The 19,890-nt window shown below is 41.0% G+C and overlaps 4 protein-coding genes across 4 annotated transcripts; 3 read left to right on the forward strand and 1 right to left on the reverse strand.

Annotated features, from left to right (window-relative positions):
• Positions 1 to 880: 880 nt before the first annotated feature.
• Black (glutamate decarboxylase-like protein black) lies at positions 881 to 5,025 on the forward strand. The gene is made up of 3 exons (XM_076900734.1): positions 881 to 1,147; positions 2,661 to 3,061; positions 3,145 to 5,025. Exons 1-3 carry the CDS (start codon positions 881 to 883, stop codon positions 4,118 to 4,120), a joined length of 1,644 nt encoding a protein of 547 aa, XP_076756849.1. The 3' UTR covers positions 4,121 to 5,025.
• On the reverse strand, positions 4,269 to 12,234 carry LOC143426966 (alanine aminotransferase 1). Its single transcript, XM_076900735.1, has 6 exons — positions 12,004 to 12,234; positions 9,037 to 9,480; positions 7,028 to 7,357; positions 6,482 to 6,926; positions 6,121 to 6,389; positions 4,269 to 5,704 (listed from the first exon to the last, which is right to left on the reverse strand). Exons 2-6 carry the CDS (start codon positions 9,340 to 9,342, stop codon positions 5,426 to 5,428), a joined length of 1,629 nt encoding a protein of 542 aa, XP_076756850.1. The 5' UTR covers positions 9,343 to 9,480; positions 12,004 to 12,234; the 3' UTR covers positions 4,269 to 5,425.
• A 705-nt stretch (positions 12,235 to 12,939) lies between these two features.
• Galla-1 (cytosolic iron-sulfur assembly component galla-1) lies at positions 12,940 to 14,207 on the forward strand. Its single transcript, XM_076900308.1, has 3 exons — positions 12,940 to 13,217; positions 13,458 to 13,721; positions 13,791 to 14,207. The coding sequence occupies exons 1-3, from the start codon at positions 13,064 to 13,066 to the stop codon at positions 13,886 to 13,888; spliced, it is 516 nt and encodes a 171-aa protein (XP_076756423.1). The 5' UTR covers positions 12,940 to 13,063; the 3' UTR covers positions 13,889 to 14,207.
• A 571-nt stretch (positions 14,208 to 14,778) lies between these two features.
• Positions 14,779 to 19,839, forward strand: Ctl5 (C-type lectin 5). Its single transcript, XM_076900238.1, has 5 exons — positions 14,779 to 14,907; positions 18,527 to 18,630; positions 18,697 to 18,891; positions 18,978 to 19,183; positions 19,433 to 19,839. The coding sequence occupies exons 2-5, from the start codon at positions 18,537 to 18,539 to the stop codon at positions 19,589 to 19,591; spliced, it is 654 nt and encodes a 217-aa protein (XP_076756353.1). The 5' UTR covers positions 14,779 to 14,907; positions 18,527 to 18,536; the 3' UTR covers positions 19,592 to 19,839.
• Positions 19,840 to 19,890: the final 51 nt, after the last annotated feature.

Below are 19,890 nucleotides of genomic sequence, written 5' to 3' on the forward strand. Positions count from 1 at the left end.
ATTTATAATGGAAGAAATTTATCATTTAAATCAAAATTGGCTCAACTCCGCACGTAAAAAGGTAAAGCGCGCGGAAGATCTAATTACAAAAAATTATATATTCACTGTGCGTGTTACATAATTGGCAAGAAACATTTGCATAGATAAACATTGAGTGATGTCTGTTAAATATTCCTGTCAATGACCGATTATCAGTAGTTTTTTTACCTAAACGAATGTATACCAATGTTTTTAATTATCTGAGATTTTACAAAAAACAAGTTAACGATCCATCGAGTTATTTATTTACGATTGAAAATTAATGCTGTTCGATGGCTGTAACTCAAGAAAGTCTCATCCTAATGATACTTGACACTGTACACGCGATACGTGAATGATACATTCCGACTTTTGCAATCGACAGCATGCATATTAATTTATGTAGATACATATCCACTATTCTTTACCTCCACTTTATTTTATAATAGCATTTTATCAGAATACTAGATCAATTTATCGGAACACGCGAAATAATGTTGAATATTTTTTTTAAACTGTGAATGATCTGTTTGAACAATTTACCCAATAATGGGTAATCTGAATTTTATATATTGTAGAATTCCTGGCAATAACCAAATTAGTTATCATATTTCCCTTTAATCCAGATGATACGATGCATTGGATTGGAATAGACAAAGACCCAGAACAAAGAACAGTTTCCCAATTCATCAAGGCCCAGTATTGCACGTCTGTTAAAAAAAAAGGCAGGAAAGGAAAACCAGTCGCGCGAACCTTAGTGAAATAAACGTAACGATCCTGTCCTTGGTCAGCGGGCTTTAGTATAAAGGAAACTGTACGTGCAACCACGGTAGTAGATCGAGGTGAGCCTCGATGCGCAACCATGCCCGCTAACGAGGAAACATTGAGCATGTCACCGAACCAAACGCGAGACAATTTCCTGGGTAAGGTCTGTGCGAATGGCTCGCAGAACAATTGTCGTGTGTCCTCTGACGATGACGAAGACCTCTGTCAGAAGGATTGCACGGGACTCGTTGGCAAGCAGGACGTCAAACAGAATTATCACTACAAGAGTCTTCCGGTCAGAGAGGTCCACGAGAAATTTATGAGAAACTTCGTCGATCTGCTCCTGGAAGAAGCAGTTTTTGAGGTAAGTTCAATTCAAGTTAATCCAAATACAATTGATAAATAAAATCGATACTTCCTCTTTGCTTTGTTATTGGTGCAACTCCTTTGAAAAAAAAAAAGATACTTCATTCAAAGTTCATTGATTTGTATAACGAGTTTACTATAAACAAGATAGTATGTACGCTTGCGTTATATCGTGTGTGTACTAGAACCGCAGTTCATTCATGCGCTCGAATTATGCGAATCCCTTGTACGAGGACAGAGATTATCACTGACATAAGAACGAATTCGAAATATTTGATGAAGAACAATTGAGGAACAATTAAACTAAATTTTAAGGTGTTTTATACTGGTAAGAGTACTAAGAGGCTAATTATACCAAAGGAAAGTGGGTATCCCCATTTCTTAACGGGACCTGAAACCCGCGATTGAGTCATATGTAGTTAACGTAAATGAATCAAGGGGAAAACCCTACCGTTTTCCTCATTAGTACAAGGAAACTTTTGTTTCTTGTCAATTAACGACCGACCAGATCAATTACCCTTGCCAATTTTTTGTACGCCAATTGCTTCTTGCACAACTTGAAAAACCATTATTGAAGGCGTATTTATAGTTTTGCCGGATTTTGTAACGAAACTAAAAAGAAAACTAGGTCCTCGATACGTTTACGTCACACGTTATTCCACATGAGCGCTCACACGATCATTACATTTTAAATCATTCATTGCATCGTATTCAATATTATACTTCTACTTCAAGTATAGAGCATGGAATGAAGTGCATGCGTAAGTTCGTCCTTGGAGAAGGAAATGAAGTACACGGATATCTTTTTGTGATCTATTACCTGCGATATATGCATAAACTTGGGTTTTATAAGCTCTACGATTACATATATCGTATCTATCAAGGAAGTAGCAATAATAATTATACTTAGGAATGTACATGGTGAATTCCTGAAGTACAACTTCCTGAACTATTCATTCAATTTATGTAGTAACTTTCTGAAACTCATTTCATTTTCAATCTCGTCTTGGTGTAAAATTACTTGTTGCAATTAAAGTGAAACCTTTCCCCTCACTATTGTTGAACATAGCTTACACGTTTCTTATGCGGTTTCTTTTTGTTTTATGTCACTCGCTAACGATCGGTTGTTAATTGACGGGCAAAGAATTACGTCGCAATCAAATTCACGTTAGTCCACTTACAAGTTAAATGATGCTTGAACAGAGTGTAGGAAAAACTGCTTCACGGAAATACAGGAAAAACTAATTTCAATGCTAATTCATGGACATTTTTTAACCTGTTGCTCTCTAAATTGATGGATATTCTGGCTTGGGTCAGAAAAAGCAGATTTTAATTGATGACTTGCACAACGGCAACGTGGATACCCTGAAAAATACACTCATCTCAATTACCAAGTACCTTGGCTATTAAACTTAAACCGTGAAAGGACATTACGTCGTGCCCGTAGTCATGAAAGCGTTAAGTAACAAGTCTATTGCTTCATAAACTAGAATAAAAATTACCTTTCTTAGGGAACTTCAAGGACAAACCGAGTGGTGGAGTGGATAGAACCAGCTGCACTCCACTCGGTCGTCGATTTGAAGCTCTACGAGCAAGGATCCACTCACGAGGAGCTTCTTTCGCTCGCCAACGACGTGATCAAGTACAGCGTGAAAACGGGTCACCCTCGATTCATAAATCAATTGTACTCCAGCGTGGATCCGTATGGTCTTCTTGGACAATGGCTAACCGACGCTCTGAACCCTTCAGTGTACACCTACGAGGTGTCTCCGGTATTCTCCTTGATGGAAGAGGAGCTGTTGCGCGAAATGAGGAAGATAGTTGGCTGGAAAGACGGTAGGGGTGAAGGAATATTCTGTCCAGGCGGTTCCATCGCCAATGGATACGCGATGAACTTGGCACGTCATTACAGGTACTTCTTACCCTCGCTCCTACCCGTGATAGACAAGTTTTTGTATGAGTTACAAATTAGAAACTTCTGTACATTGTCCGCAGGTTTCCTCGGTTAAAAGAGTTAGGTTCCACCAGTGAAGGCAGACTGATAGTCTTCACGTCCGAAGACGCCCACTATTCTATCAAGAAGCTTGGTGCGTTCCTGGGAATAGGCGCTAGCAATATCTACGGGGTGAAAACTGATGACAGAGGTAAAATGTGCGTGGCAGACTTGGAAGCACAGATCAAGAAAGCCTTAGACGAAGGAGCAATACCGTACATGGTTTCTGCCACGGCAGGAACCACGGTACTAGGCGCGTTCGATCCTCTAAGGGACGTTGCATCCATATGCAAGAAGCACAATCTGTGGTTCCACGTAGATGCAGCCTGGGGAGGCGGGGCTTTGATGTCTAAGAAGTACAAGTATCTTTTGGACGGTGTCGAGCTGGCAGACTCTGTTGTTTGGAATCCGCACAAGTTACTGGCTGCTCCACAGCAATGCTCGACTCTTTTACTGCGCCACGAAGGTCTCCTACAAGCTGCACACGGCTCGAACGCCAGTTACCTTTTCCAACCGGACAAATTCTACGACACTTCCTTTGACAGCGGTGACAAGCATATTCAATGCGGTCGTAGAGCTGACGTTTTAAAGTTCTGGTTCATGTGGAAGGCGAAAGGTACTCAGGGTCTGGAGAAGCACGTGGACCGCGTGTTCGAACTGTCGCGGTACTTCACAGATTCTATAAGACGCAGAGAAGGCTTCAAATTAGTTCTCGAGCCGGAGTGCACCAACGTGTGTTTCTGGTACGTGCCGCCCTCGAAGCGGCACTTGAGAGGTGAGGAACTGTCGAAGGTCCTGCAAAAAATCGGGCCAGCGGTGAAGGAGCGAATGATGAAAAAGGGGTCAATGTTGATCACCTACCAACCGTTGCACCAGCTGCCTAACTTTTTCAGGCTGGTTCTACAGAACTCTGGCCTTACGGAGGCAGACATGAGATTCTTCGCGGATGAAATCGAAAGGCTCGCCAGTGATCTATAGGTGTACGCTGTGTAAAAACTTATAGCAATGTTATAGCAAAGAGTTATAGTAATATAACGTGTACAATTTTCTGGAGAATATTCGTTAACGACAAAAAGAGTTCTTGATAAAATATTTTCTAATAATTATTAGTCGATTTGCCTGTGTGTAGAGTAGAACGACAGCTTTATTTTCTGGCCTGTATATTACCTCAGAAAATGGTTTCGAAATAAATTTCATCGTTGATTCTGTTCGAGTAACAATTAGTATTCGTTTCGAGGGGATTGTATGAACAACGAATGCACTCTTCGAAAAGGGCATACAAGCAGTTGTAACATATTGTCGACGATTGTATTCAAATGAATATTTAATAGCTCTGGTTCTGTTTCGAACATTAATAATCCCTCATTCGATCAAGATCTTCGATGTGATCCTTGTGGCCATAGTGCATTCTCTATTGTGCACAAGTTAGTCCACTCTCTGACGCTTTTGTTACGACACATATACTACATCAGTAAAACGTTTAAAAACATATAAGTACGTGATATCCTCTGAGATTTATCGGTACCTTTAATTAGTGCTAGATTTTTTGCTGTGAAATGTGAATACGATCACTGTATATACTTTTTTTTACGGATCACCTTTGTTGATAGGATGTATCTTTCAATGAACATCGAAGAACTTGGACAAATGTGAACAAGTGAGTCCTTTTGACAGATGAATTTTGTTGAACACATGTGTTCGTACGTGATTGTACACGATACAAATTTTACAGTCATTCTCACGTTTATCTACGTATCCTGCATATAGTGATAACAATTTGTCCTCCCAAAATAAATCACCTATAACATAAAACATTTGTAACATTCATAATTACGTGAACTGCCTGAACAAATACCTGGTTCAGTAGTATCGTTGTGTGCATTTATAAAAACATATCGTTAGCTTCGAATTACTTTGATACACACGTACAAACACCCCACCATACATCCCTTCGATTCCAAGAAAAAGCTCATCGATTCGTACTCGTAAACGTAACTATAAATCCATACTATTTACAAATATCCGATAAATTCCGTTCTCATAAATAACACGTTCAAGTAAAAGCTTGTTATCCCCACGGTGCCAGATTGATAACTAATCAGACATAATATCACGAGTTTCCCATCGTATCTCCTCGAAGCAGAATGCGGACAGCCGCCTGATAATCTTCTCGAATAAATTTAGAATATTCCCCTGGCAATTTAATACTGATACTGGGATTACAACATTGAGCCTGGCACGTGGAGGACGAAATGAAATGCATAAAAAATCTCCATCTTATCATTATTTGTACTCTTCAAGGAACTTAAGATGGAACTGCTTTAGACTCTCGAGCATTGTTTTTATCTTTTCCTTCTGCGGTAAGATCGTTGTTCTAAAGTGGTAGGTTCCTGGTCGCTGACCGAAACCTGAACCCGGTATCACACATATTCCAGTGGTCTCTAAAAGTTTGAAGGCGTAGAAGACGTCAGGCTGTTGACCTTCCTTCTCCGCGGCCTGTATGGCTTTTTTCGGTAGGTCGATTCGAGGGAACACGTACATGGCACCCATGGCTGGATTGACCTAAGAAAAATCGAAATCGTGGACTGATTCGTCGGATTATCCAGTATAAAATATCAGCTGATGGTATCTATAAGCTTTCTAATGGCAAGTGATTTGCAGTACTCGTGGAAGTGTTCGCGTGAGCACACTCACGCGCCAAAATAATGAAAGCTCGAAAATCTTGGCAAATGTAAAACGTTACGGACTAAGCACGCAGTATAATTAAAGATAAGCAGTACAGGCTGAAAGTGCGAACCAAAGGCATTGTTTAATTTTGGCTCACTGCTAAAAAAGATTGCTCAGCTTTGCTCTAGGTGAATTTAGAAATTCCTGAACTGTATAAAACCAGAAAATAACGTTTACGAATTTAGATTCCTTCTATGCAGCTTTTAAAACTAAGCAGCTGAATTTTTTTTAAATTAATTACTAGAAAATACCTTGAAACCTGGAATGCTGTTCAATGTATCGACCACTAGTTTGGACCTCTCTGCCAACGAGCGTAAAGTATGCTCTTTTTCTTTTATGAACAAATTGTAGGATGGTTCGTTTGGTTTCGGGGGATTCACTACAACGTCCATCACAACCTGGCCAAGAACAGTCGGGCACAGCATTGCTGAGATTGACTTCAACAAGATTGCCATTACTTTCGGATCTATGTTGACCATTTCCCCGTACCCGCCGCGGATTCCACATTCTCCCATGTAACCTAAGCCACAACGTGAATAAAAGGTACACGTTACTCACTCGTAGAGAGGATAAACGATACTTCAAATTTGCATCTCGACTATTTCAAAATACCTTTAGACACAGACATAAAAGAGGCGAGCTCCATTTTACAATACGGTTCACCCATCTCCATCATTAATTTCTTGAACGAGTGGAAGGCACTATCTTTATCGTAGACGTTATCCTGATAAACCTCATCGGCCAGCAAGAACAAATGATTCTTGTACGCGAACCGAATTATATCTTCGATATTGTTACGCGTAAGGACCTGCCCGGTTGGATTGCCAGGATTAATAACGACCAGCACGCGAGGATTGCAAGTCCTCCTCGATTCGTTCAAGGCTCTGTCCAACTCGGAAATGTCTAGCGCCCACTTGTTGTCCTCGTTTAAATAGTAACCAATTTGGGCTAGACCGAATTCGGCTAGAGTGGCAGAGTACAGAGGATATTGTGGAATTGGGATCATTACGCCAGACGGTTTTTGGTCCAATTTCTCGTTGAACAGCTTCAGTACGGACTGCAACACGAATGGACATTTATATTATTAACACGCTTTTCAAGGAAGATTATTAAATCACTTAAAATATGATGCATATACAAGAGAAATAATCTACACACTTTGATGCCATCTGAGGCTCCGTTCGAGAGAATAATGTTACGATAATCCGAAGGAAACCCATCACGATCCTCAATGTACTGAGCCACGTGCTTCCTTATGATCTCGATTCCTGCAGATTCCGAGTACGACCCAACGCTGCCACCCTTGCACTGGCACAGGATGGTCTTGGCTCGTTCCTTCGCATCCTCGGGGTAGCTAGGGTCGTCGAGAAGTTTGGGCGACACCGTGAGAGTCAGTACTTGCCTCAAGAAGGTAATGGGCTGTTGGCCCATAGCGTGTGCATCCCCCACATTAGCCTTTATCACCTCCTTGAATGGTTTCTTCGCTCCCTGTAACAAAACGGAGGCAGTATCAATCAATTGGTTTCCCTTAAAATTTTTATAAACGATTCTCGTACCGCGAGCAACATTCTGTAGTAATTTAGTGGCTCTAATCGTTTCAAGGCAATTATAAGGCTGTTTCGTTTACGTTTACAATCTAAGCTGTGACGTGCAATTCGCAAACATTGACAACCATCGTTGGCACTACTACCTCCTCGTGACTCACGGTAATTCTACATCATCTGACAAGCTGCAGCCAGCCTTGGTACTCGCTTATCGAGTAAATCACGTAGCGAACTTCTCAAGCGAATCGTCATAGAAATTCTCCTCCTCTCGCGTATGTATGTTATATATGTAATACTATGAGCATCGTACATGTAACAGATATATGCTATGCACCTACAACACGAGTGCTGGTAGCCAGACGAAAATCGCCATGAGTGTACAGCCTGTTTATCTCTTTTCGCAGCTTATGATATCGGATTACACGGTCAATCAACAAACCACTTAAACGCGGCTCTTGTTACTATGGTCGTCCGTCATTTCGAGTACGATTACCTGACCCTAACGTTTGTTTTATTCGACGAGTCGATGAACGTGTTGCGTAGAAAAAAAACTTTGAAAAGAAATCGTACAAAAAGACCATTGTCTCGTGACTTAAGTAAAGTATACTATATATACCACAAATATAGCTTATATACGCTACTAATTATGCACCGGATGTGCACGAGTACTATACTTTCAGCATAGAGAATGTACAATGAAAAATATGGTACGCGCAAAAGATACGCTTATAAGACAAAATAAAAGATTTTTGTGCTATTCCATTACTTTGGTCTTCGCTAATACACGCGAATTAAAATGCTATTTCTAGCAGACGTATGCTCTCATACCCAGAAAGCGACCTGCGCGACAGGTGGTTCGAACACCATCGTTAAATCACAATCGATCGAACATGTATCTACCTTCTTTCGCGTAAGGCGTCTGGCGATAAAAATTGCTTTTTCCTGTACTTTCGACGCTCAACACGAACGTCGTTAGATCGCACAGCTGTTAGAAAAACGTCCTCATATTTCAAGCATGCTTTTAAAAGAACGCGTTAGCTCGTGCAAATTACGAGCCATAATTGGCACGTTTAACGTGTTATTTATAAAAACCAGCATTTTTTTTCACGCATCCAGCCCATTTATCACGTTCCATGCCTTTCAAAGTTTATCTAGCATTATCTAACACGTCTCCCTGTTATCGTTGGAGTTAAACCTAAATGAAAAACTCGACGAGATTATTCCTAAAATTACCAACATTTCTCAATAAATTTCGCAATGCCTTCAAATTGAACCTAACCTCTATATACAATTTCTCCTCCACCTCAATCACAGCACAAAGAATCCTCAAATCATGCTATCTCGTTGCATCCGAGATACGAGCCTCGTACACCTTCATTCCACTATCGTCGACTGTTCAATTATTCAAAATCCAGCAATTCGAACACCGACACACGCTACAAACCAACAACACCAATTCAAATCTCGCAGACCATGCCCATCTAAAACACCAACCCATCTCGAGCAAGCAGATGCTCGATGTTATCGCACGACAAGAACGAACGCGAATCGAATCCGTTTTCAAAACAGCTCGAAGGAGTCCGTTGAACTCCACCAGGTATCACATCACCTTCTGAAGCTTACCTTCTGAAGCTCCTTCTCGATCTCGAGGGCGCGCAGCAGCAGGGGGCCGCGCACCGCGTACTCCATTTTCCGAAGGTTCGTGAAAACATTGTCCTCGGTGAGGACCTTGCCTCCAGGTGCACCGCTCGCCATGCCGCGACTCGACGTTCTGCCGACAGCCGGCCGCTGGACTGCCGCCTCCGCAGCCGTCATGCGTGCGGATGATCTACCCGCGAGCGTCCCTGGCCCCGCGGTGCCAGTCAGTTGTTCCCACGTTCTAGGCCGACTGCTCGCGATAACAGCGTTCCACCAGCGTGCCCGCGGCATCGTTTCTCACCGGTTCTGCTCGCTCTCCGTCTCTCGTTCTCTCTTCTCGCTTCCACCTCCTGGCTCGATCGCCTTTGGGCGGACAGTTCCGGTAATTCGGTTCACGATCTAGAGGGGCGTGCACGCCTGCGCGATGGACTGCAAACAAACACGACACGGGGGCCGGTACAGTAGGTCGCGAAAATGTTTCCGCTCTTCTGACTGTTGATCTCAAACTATTTGCATCTTCGAACGGAGCAAGCGTTCCGAGTTTGAAAACAGAACACTTTTTCTCTCTTGATAGACGGCAGATGCTTCGATAACGCAAGCCCTGATTGGAGCAGGGAAAAAATGATGTGTATGGACGTTGAAGTATGATAACGCGTTACGTAATCGAAATTTTTTTCAGAAAATAAAATTGAAACTATCTCACGTGCGTTTGGCGTTAGCCTGTGTGAATGCGGTCGGGCTGGGTGGACAGGTTCCTTAGATAGGCTGGTATTATACAACTTACGGGAGCCTCGAGATTAAATGAACACCTGTTAATTGAATTTTCAGATCAAACCAGAGCGACTCTCGGTGAAATTGCTGCACACGCGCGCTAGATGAAAACACATTGTAATATCGAGGCCAGGGACGTACGAATTCGGTAATCGAAAGTGGATGGTTTCTGGCGTACGATGAGATAGTATGTGTTTTGTTGGAAAATTTGTAAATTAAATTTTATGGCAAATACTACTGTCAATTATCCAGTGAATTCCCTTCTCCCTTTTATAGTAATTATTTCATTAAGAATGTATTTGACGCGACATCTGACGTCTTATTGTATTAAAAAAATCTATAGAATGTGCGTGCTGGGACTAAGTAGAATTCTCTGTGGATAATTACATAGCTAAGAGCAATTATAATTGTTAATAAATTAATGAAAATTAAAAGATCAAGTTGACAATATATGGTGCTTTAAATTCATTCTAGTCAGATATCCAAAGTCTATGTGCAATGACAAAACGAGATATCTAAATGTAATGCTCAAGAAAAATATCCTTCGAAATCATTCTTCTTCCGAATGTAGAAGCACTACAGACAAGTCATACAGAGAACTAATATCACTTTTCAAGATAAATATTTTATCTTTGACACAAGAGATGTTTGCTTGAGCATTAAGGAGAAGCTACATTTAAACAACATAATCAAAAGAATGCTTTTTATCATTTTCATAGATAGTCTTTCGAAAATTGACGCCATAGAAACGTAACGGACAGTATTTATGCATACCAGTATCATTTCATTGTTTACATTCCGTAATGCTGGGCAACAGACGTAGCGATAAAAATACTACTTTATCGATCGACTAGTCAATACGTTCGTCAATCCCAAACGACACGAAATTTACTTTCCAATCTTCTTATCAAATTTCCATGACGTCATTGCTTAAATGTAGCAGTGTTTAATTGTGTCGAATTATTCCATAAACTTCAATGTAGTTCTTAAACTGAATATATATCGCGCAGAGCATTTGTCTGAGAAGACTGCAACGAAAGACTGTTACAATTATTCATAAATGCCGATCACTTGACCTCGAGTGAAATCTTAATATTCACCGTGACTTAGTTAATCGATAACCTCGATCTCTGTCGACTGATCCTCTCTGGTCCTTATTCTTAGTCTATAGAAGCATGATCTAGGTGCGAATGATCAATAACGATGCTAACGTTGCCGCTGTACAGTATCCCTCGGAATATGTGAAACACAATTTCGCTTCAAAGCTGGCGAGCCAAAAATTGGCGCGTTACGTCACTTCCAAGGAACCGTACAACCTAATTGCAAAAGCAAATAGAAAGCAGAGTAAATAGGCTGTCGTCCAACGAAAGCAAGAACTGATATGACGAAAACATTTGGAATACTTTCTATTTATGCCCGATCGTCTCGTTCCAAATACTTACTAGTCCACCAATCCCTAATACAGAATTTACATGAACAGAAAAAAAAGAATTCAACCGTACTAATCCAATAATAAATAACAACTTACTATTTCACAGTCGCGTGGAGTACTTTCACATGCACCAAATCGTGAAGTTTATCGTGACACACAGAGTGCTCGACTGTTTCTAAACTATATTTGAAGCATAGCTACTTAACGCTTTACGCGGAGACAGTTATCGGTCACTGAAAACAGTGAAACACAGTTTACTTCAAATAAAAACCAAGAGAAAAGTGTCGAGAAAAATGTCTTTACTTCGTTAACTACCCTCGAAGCCAATTCGTCGACGAACTCCAATCTTAACGCAGAAACAGTGGAGGGGTGGATAACTGAGTAGCGGCAAAAACTTACGTATCAGATCAGCGGACACAGAATCCTTCAGCCTGAGTAAAAATTGTGAAACAATTCTTACCTTTCTCAGATAGGATAACTGGCAGAATCTAAGCGCAGCCATTGGCAAAAGGCACTTACGGAGAAGAAGGGAACGGTTACTTAATCTCCTAATACGGGTAGTACCCGTCTCCGATCCTGGTCGAAATCAGTAAAATCACGTTGGACCACCGCCTCGAGTCGCGTATCGCGGTTTCGTCTTTAAGTTTCATGCTCTGTCGCGGATAATGGATTAAAGAGGAGGGATCGGGCCCTCTAGAAAGCTTTCCTTACGCATTCCTCGCCCGACACGCGTTGCACCGTTCTCTCACCTTAAAACCTCATTCGGCCAGCCGGAATGAATGCGTTTATCAGTTTCACGGAGGGCTCGGACGCGACCGCCGTTAGCTTCCACGAATTTGCCAGTGTTCCCAGACGGAGGACACTACACGCTACTCTCTGCGTGCTCCCGCTGCGGAACGGAGCGTGCGCAAGATGCAACGCCCAAGAAAACACTCGTACCATCAGCGTAAATCGGATCATAGGTTATGTTGTACGCTGCACCCGGGTCACGATCTCTGTACTATGAACTTTCCACCTTCTTCGCCCCCTTCGCCTCTTCCCAAAGCGCGCGTAGCTCGCTTGAAGTCTCGTGCAGATAAAATGCGGCTCAGCAGGAGATCTCTGAAATAAGTTGCAATAATGCGTTACTAATTTTTCAAAACAATATTAACACATGATAAAATTGCGCTAAAATTTAAATTTCAGTGCGACGTTCATCGCAAACTACCCTCGCCTCCTCGATGCAAGGTCGCTCGAGATAGAGAAAGAGAGGATGTTGCAATTTCAAATTAACATCATGCTCAACGGAGGACAGGGTTCGTCAATGAGATGGGCGTTCTAGAAGTATGCGTGTGTCCTTGAATGATGTCATTTCTGGGTCACTGAACTAACCTACGGGAAAAAAACCGATGGTACGAGATAAAAGAATGAAACGTCTTGTTCAAAACGTTGAACCGACCTTTGGAACTTGAACGCCATCTGTGAGGCGACTTCAACCGCTTCCGATTCGAGGATTATCATATTTTCGTGGCAAAATCAAATATGATTTCGATGATTCCTTCAATTATTTTGATTAATCGATAGTCAGCAAACGAATTGAGGCTCAACGAACGTACAGAACTTAAAATTAAAGAAATTTGGCATTAGAATTCAATTAAATGTTATTGAGAAACGGAATTTGTAATAATTTCATCGTACGATGACGCGCACGTCGTGCGTTCTGCGAGTCGTTGACCAGAGGTTAGGTCCGTCGCAATTGTCAGCCATAACGTAAACAAATCTTAATGATGCATCGCGACATTTAAATGGTCAGAGGGGAACGGGGAAAGAATGTTGTCATTTTTACGAAAAATCTCAATCGTAGGAAAGATAAGAGATGGTCTGCCTGCAGGCGACGAAATGGAAGCTACTGAAGGCTACCGGGATGGCAAAAACCGAGCGTTCGTCTCCCGATCCGACACTGAGCTCAAGGAGTCCATATATGGCAAGTTGATAATACACGACGAACGAAAAATCACCTGACTGCTACCTTCGATTAACCAGAAAGTCGTTGACAGTAGCGTGTTATTTCAATACAATCGATATGTCTCATCGTATACAAACATAATAGAATTCGATGATTGTTATTATATTTAAGGGTTATATCTTGTTCACCGCCAGCAACAGAATTGATTTACTTATGAACTGTTTGGATTAAAGCTAAAGAAACTTGAAATTATCACAGATCTGCTGAGAACGATCAAGGATCCAGAGAAACCTCAAACGTTGGAGCAACTAGATGTAGTATACGAAGACTGCGTTGAGATTACGAGACAAACACCCAGAGGTGTTTCTGTGATTCGTATCGAGTTTAATCCGACAGTGCCACATTGCACACTAGCAACGCTTATCGGTCTTTGCATTAGGATAAAGCTGGAGCGTCATTTGGTAGACCTTTTCAAGCTAGATATATATATCAAGAAGGGTGCGCACTCCACAGAGCACGAGAGTGAGTAGAATCTATTTATCTGATATATTGTAGTTTGATTGTTCGGATATATTAATTATTTTGTTTCAGTAAACAAGCAAATAAACGATAAAGAAAGAATTGCAGCTGCCATGGAGAATCCTAACTTGAAAGAACTGGTAGAGAAATGTATTCAGGAGGAAGAGTGAAGAACTCGAATCTGTTTGAAATACACAAACTTTGTCAGACTCAAAGTTACTCGTTATCTTTGCATAATCATGGAGAATGGGATATTCATAGAAGGTAGAAGGTGACGCGGTGTTAGCAATACATGTAGAAACATCACCAATTTCACTCAAAACTAGGAAGAATTTCAAGTTATCTGTACATACAAAATAAATGGTACTAATCTGTAAGCTAATTTAGAAATGCCACATTTTATACTGGTATTTTTAGCCCCCAAGAAAGCAATGTAATAGAAAATATCTGTAAATTCAATTGTAAATATATTTGGTATGTGAAAACTTATTCTCTCTTGCCTGAAACTTAATTTCTATCGTTCCAATAACCCAAACGAGTGAACGGTCGATTTTTACTATAATAACACTACAATGATGCTAAAATGATAAGTGATTGAAAAACGTTGAACCTAAGGAAACGATACTTCAATTCATAGTTACATCCATCAATGAAAACCGACGACTTTAAATGCGTTCGAGCGGTGGAAGGACAATTCCTTTAAGAGAATCAATTAGAGTGACGGATTCCAACGCGAGAAAAACGAATTCTAGTCTCCCAAAGACTTCGAGGAACCTAACGCGAGTAACGGGTAGAAGGGAAGCGACCAGTGAGAGGTGCCGTCGCAAGATAGGACTTATCCAGGGCCCCTTTCAGGCCCCCGAAGATGCTCCGCAGACGCAGTCGGGTGGGAAGAATCTGGGTTACTCGAGCCAGAAGGGAATGTGGGCCGGCTATATACCGGTTGCCTGCTCGTGCATCGCAGTTCATTCTTCTTTCTCGCCGCGATCGACAAGTTGGTGGACGAACCTCACGTTCCAATTTAGCCACCCGAAAAATACACACAGAGACCAAACTTGTACGTGGGATCACGAAAGAAGTTTTATCATACCCTCTCGAGTTTTACTGGCAGATTACCGTCGTCATTTTTATCGGAGGGATCTAGAGGACCGGGTGAACGTTGATTAGGTGCCAGAGGAAGCTTCTCTAGGTAAGTGAACTCGGAGAAATCGAAAGCGACCTCGTGAATCGGACGGTCCTCTCGCATGACCTGCGCGGGAACTCTCCGGGGCTTTCTCTTCGATAATCTTCCTCCTGAAAGCGCGGTTTTCACGCGTTCTGTACCGCAAATCACGTTCGTGACCGCGTGACGGGTCATCACGTTCTAAACTCAGGTTCAATTCGGTTGCTTTCACCTTCTAAGAAAAATTTTACCAAATTACACATCAGTAGACGTTCTTTATTTAATTTAACGTTAGAATAGAAATTGTTTACTTACATTAGTAATTTTAATTATCTAGTAAATATATATTCTTTTAATATTTAAGAATAGTCACTACTTTGTGTGACAAATTCTAAGGATTATGAAATAATTTTTGGGAAGATATAATTTGATAAAAATGATAAACCATGCTCTTTTCATAATAACGTTAGAAATATTTTTAGATAAAGAAGTTGTATAATTTTGAGAGGTCATTAATTGAATACTGAAGTTTTTGGGATTAATTGTGAAAATGAATATCCTCATAGAAAATTTAGATGGAACTTTTTTGCAGCATTGCGTAATTAAATTAGTAAAAGCTTAATGCGTAATGCTGTTCTATACCATGGTATTATAAATTAAAACATCTACATTAGCAAATAAAGACGCGAACAATTGATAGCTCCTTAATTAACCAGGCACTCTCAATTACCTTTCTTCACTGATTTACATTCAATTAGCTATTTCACTGTTTTCTGCGCACACGTTCCTCAAGATTGTTCTCGAACGTTTTACCGCATTCACACCATGAGAAATTTAGCGAACAAGTACTAATCATAGCTTCCTTCCCTCGTGTTTCTTTTGGGGGGCTAAAAACGAATATCAGTTAAAAGCAAAGCAGGAAATATAATTGTTGTTTAATAAGAGAAAAATATTGCCCGCCCCTGGAGATACGCCATCTTCGCCTGATTTCGATTTTTAAGTAAACACGCTCGTTTTGAAGATCGCTCACTTTCTCTCCGATTCGTGAGAGGCGATGAGGAGTTTATCTTCGCGAAGGTATATACTTTTCCTTGCGTAAGATCACCGCGAGCATACGCAACGATGCAACATAGAGCACGTGAAGTATTACCACAGCGAAGAATTCATTACATCTTACGATATCCTCCGCAAAAGGAAGAGAAAAATTGTGCCTGGTTTCCATCCATCGGAGAACCACTTGGCAAATCAAATGGAAGAGAAACTTCTCTTCCTCATTGAACGTGCCACAGCCATCTAAGCAAAAGTTCTGAATTAAAGATGAATCCTTTTCCCTTCGGACACCTCCCGACACCGAGCATCTGCATTTGGAAGTGGACAATCTCAGAAACGCAGATATCCTTCGAGCATCCAGACCAACTCTTTTCGCACTGGCACATTAAAGAATATAAGATAAAAAAGAAAGGGGACAACAGGTGTCACCAATGACCTACATGTCATCAAACACGCATTTGCATAAACATGGCTTCACATACAAATGAGAATACCTCTATGTTCATGACGTTGGAAATTCTCTGGGCACCGATTCGACATCAGAAGCCTACTAGTTCTCATTCAACGCAACGTATCGCCTAATATTACTCACGAACGGAACTTGTTCGTGATGAAGTAAGAAAAAAAAAAGGAGAAATGGGACGAACCAACGATCCTCGATCGATCTGGATCGAACGAAAGTCGAAATTTTCTTCCTTTTTTTTTTTCTCTCGTCCTCTTGCTTCTCGTGACGAACGCATTGGCACGCTCCTGCCCCGTTTTTATATCGCCGTGCTCGTCCCGAATACGCGTATATGCAGCGGGCCTACAGACAGACGAGGAGCCGTTAAGAAATACGTAGAGCACACAGCCAACCGCGTAAACCGGACGATATAAAGCCGGCCAGATAACGGTTCCACGAGCACATACGCGGATACGAAATAAAGCCATGATCTCTCTCCCTTTTTCTCGTTCGCTGGCGAATACTCATCTAACCCTGTAACTAACAGTCGAACGACGCATAACACCCTAGACAGTAGAACAAATTGCATGAAATGTACGTTTGGGTTCAATGAGAGTTCACTTACAATTAGAATTTAAAAGCTGTTATGGTATGTTGTTGGTTACCTTGCCAGGAAGACTGGGTAATTTAATATGGAGGAGAAGTTTGAAGATAGCGTAGGAAAATGAAATGGCGCCGTATATGAAAATGTAATTCGTTTCTCGTAGCAGATTCCTGGAATTGTCCTGATGCCTATCGAATTTCGCAATCCCTTCAATAACAGGATAATTATTATTACGTAATAGATAAGCTAACGTTCTGTCGAAAGACTCATCCGGTCGACTGTCTGTTTCAGAAATCGCCCGACGCCTTCCTCCAGAGAATTCCCAGTGAAAGCGTGGAGAGGCTCTATCACGAGTCGCAATCAATAAAATAAATCAAGTAACATTTACGGTTCGTTCATTATTCGCTGATTGGTAAAACGGTAGGACTGTGCGACTAGATGTAATCTATCCAATTCTTGGATACTTGTAAAGTTTTACAAGCAAGATGTATTGCATTGCGTAAACGGATAATTGAAATGATTTTACCGTGATTGAATTAATCAAGTATTACTCCAGCCGGTTTATTATCTCGTAAATTACGCGGTCGTTGGTATATTGAACTTTCCTCGATGCGGTTACAAATCATTCCGTGAAAGAAATTCCTTTCATTCGGTTTGTAATTGAATCATCTCTTCCTAGACTCTATCGGGTATTCTTCCAATCCAGGTGAACGACCGCTGACACTAATTTTTAGCGAAAGCCGTGCCATTAAAAAGGAGGGCTTCATTAAGTCCGCAATGGCGCGGAATCCTAAATAAGAATCATTGTTATTCAGTATGATAATCATACACGATCAGAATAAAGCGGTGGTAGCCGCACATTAGACTATTCAATTATCTGAATTATGAAATGGAAAGTACTTCAAATGTACAATATGTAATCTTGGTTAATCACAACGAGGAGTATCTTCTTTTCATGTACAATCTTCTTCTCTCGACTATTCCTTAATGTCGTTTGCGGCGGACGAAATTTCTCTGCTGCGTTACAGATCGTTGGTCAGACAATTGCTTCGCATTCAAACGTTTGCCAGGCTATTAATTACGCATCACACGGCGATGGTTTTGTCACAAAGACGATTTAGAAAGTTGTAGCTGGTCTACAGAGGAAAGTTGATGGTACATTACAAAAAAAATTAAGACCCGTTGCAAAATCGCAGCAGCATTTTCCCCCGTCATCGCTATGAGAGATTCTCCTTTAGTCCTCTCCTTCTCGAGTCATAATTCACCGTTGAAAAGTCTCCTTTCACCCTCGACAAACATTCGTTCCCAAGAAACTTTTACTTGCTAGAGATACCCAGCGCGAGAAACGCTGTTTTCCTGGAACATTCACTGCCTGACATTTTTCTACTTAATGGGTCCACTTTAAACAATAGGCTTCTGGGATACAATTCTTTCTCTCTAATTAAACATTGGATTCATCTAAAGCAGAAATTAACTTGAATCATTTAAGTTACCCATTAAATATTGAATATCAAATGTTTCATATTTTTTTTCTTTCTCTTTTCTTGAAGAACTGCAAACATGAGAGCGATATGGCTGGTGTTGGTCCTCGCTGCGGTTACGGCGAACGCTCAACGTCGACTTGCTCTTCCCGACGCGCGCAGCTGCGCTAATCGTGAGTGTATTTCGATCAAACTTTATACTCTTGCGTGAGTATTTTCCGTATCGAAGCTTGTTTTAGGAGTACGACATGCTACGTACAGGGATGCCAGAGGTGTAGCGCATTCATACTTCTTCAGTTGGGAGCATCAACCGACTAGAAGTCTTGAAGTGGACTGGCTGGATGCTCGTAATATCTGCCGCAGACACTGTATGGACGCAGTCTCTCTTGAAACGCCACAAGAAAATGAGTTTATTAAACAGAGATTAGCTCGAGGTGAATTTTACTAAAAGAGAATGTTGTTATCTCCATTGTGTCCATAGTTGTTAACGAATTTTTCTTCCTTTCCTTTCTTCGTGCAGGAAACGTGAGGTTCATCTGGACCTCTGGACGCAAGTGTAACTTCAACGGTTGTGATAGACCAGATCTGCAACCGCAGAACATCAACGGATGGTTCTGGTCCGGTTCAGGAGCCAAGATCGGTCCTACCACGCAGCGTAACACTGGAGACTGGAGTAACACAGGTGGATATGGACAGGCACAACCTGACAATCGTGAGGCTGCTCAGGTAATTTATATCTGTTCTCCTTCTATATTTTTATCTCAGTATTTTTCGTTGAACTATCAGAATTAACTAGAAATAAATCCAAAAGCCAGAAAGTCCAAATTGTGAAACATGATAACAATAAATAAGTGTTCAGGAAGTTCACGAAGATGTTAGTTTCATGAGAATTGGTTTACATCGACGACTAATTATCTAATAACGCTGCTGAATATTTTTTCATTTTTGTTTTTAACGTACGCATTTGTTTTACAGGGTAACGACGAATCTTGTTTGTCGATTCTGAACAACTTCTACAACGACGGTATCAAATGGCACGATGTGGCCTGCCACCATCGAAAGCCTTTCGTCTGCGAGGACAGCGATGAACTTTTGAACTTTGTGCTCTCAAGAAATCCTGGCATTCGTCTTTAAACATTTCTTCGCAGCACCTGTTAATTCTAGAATGTTCAGTATCTAAAAATTATTAGACTGAAAAATGATTTGAGCAAAGAACCCTTCTACTTTGCAATTCTTCTAATTCACGTATTATACGTTCGTTATGATTCGATATTTAATTAAATTTTATCATTCATTATCAATTGAGTATGCATACTTCAATTGAATTCTTATATTGATGAATAAATCCAAATATCAGTTACTGAACAATCAAGAATAGGATTAGGTCGATAGAACAAGTAGAAACTGCCTAAGTTTAACTTTTGTACCCTTTT

Source organism: Xylocopa sonorina, chromosome 9 (assembly GCF_050948175.1).
Source record: "Xylocopa sonorina isolate GNS202 chromosome 9, iyXylSono1_principal, whole genome shotgun sequence".
NCBI classification, from domain to species: Eukaryota; Metazoa; Arthropoda; class Insecta; order Hymenoptera; family Apidae; genus Xylocopa; species Xylocopa sonorina.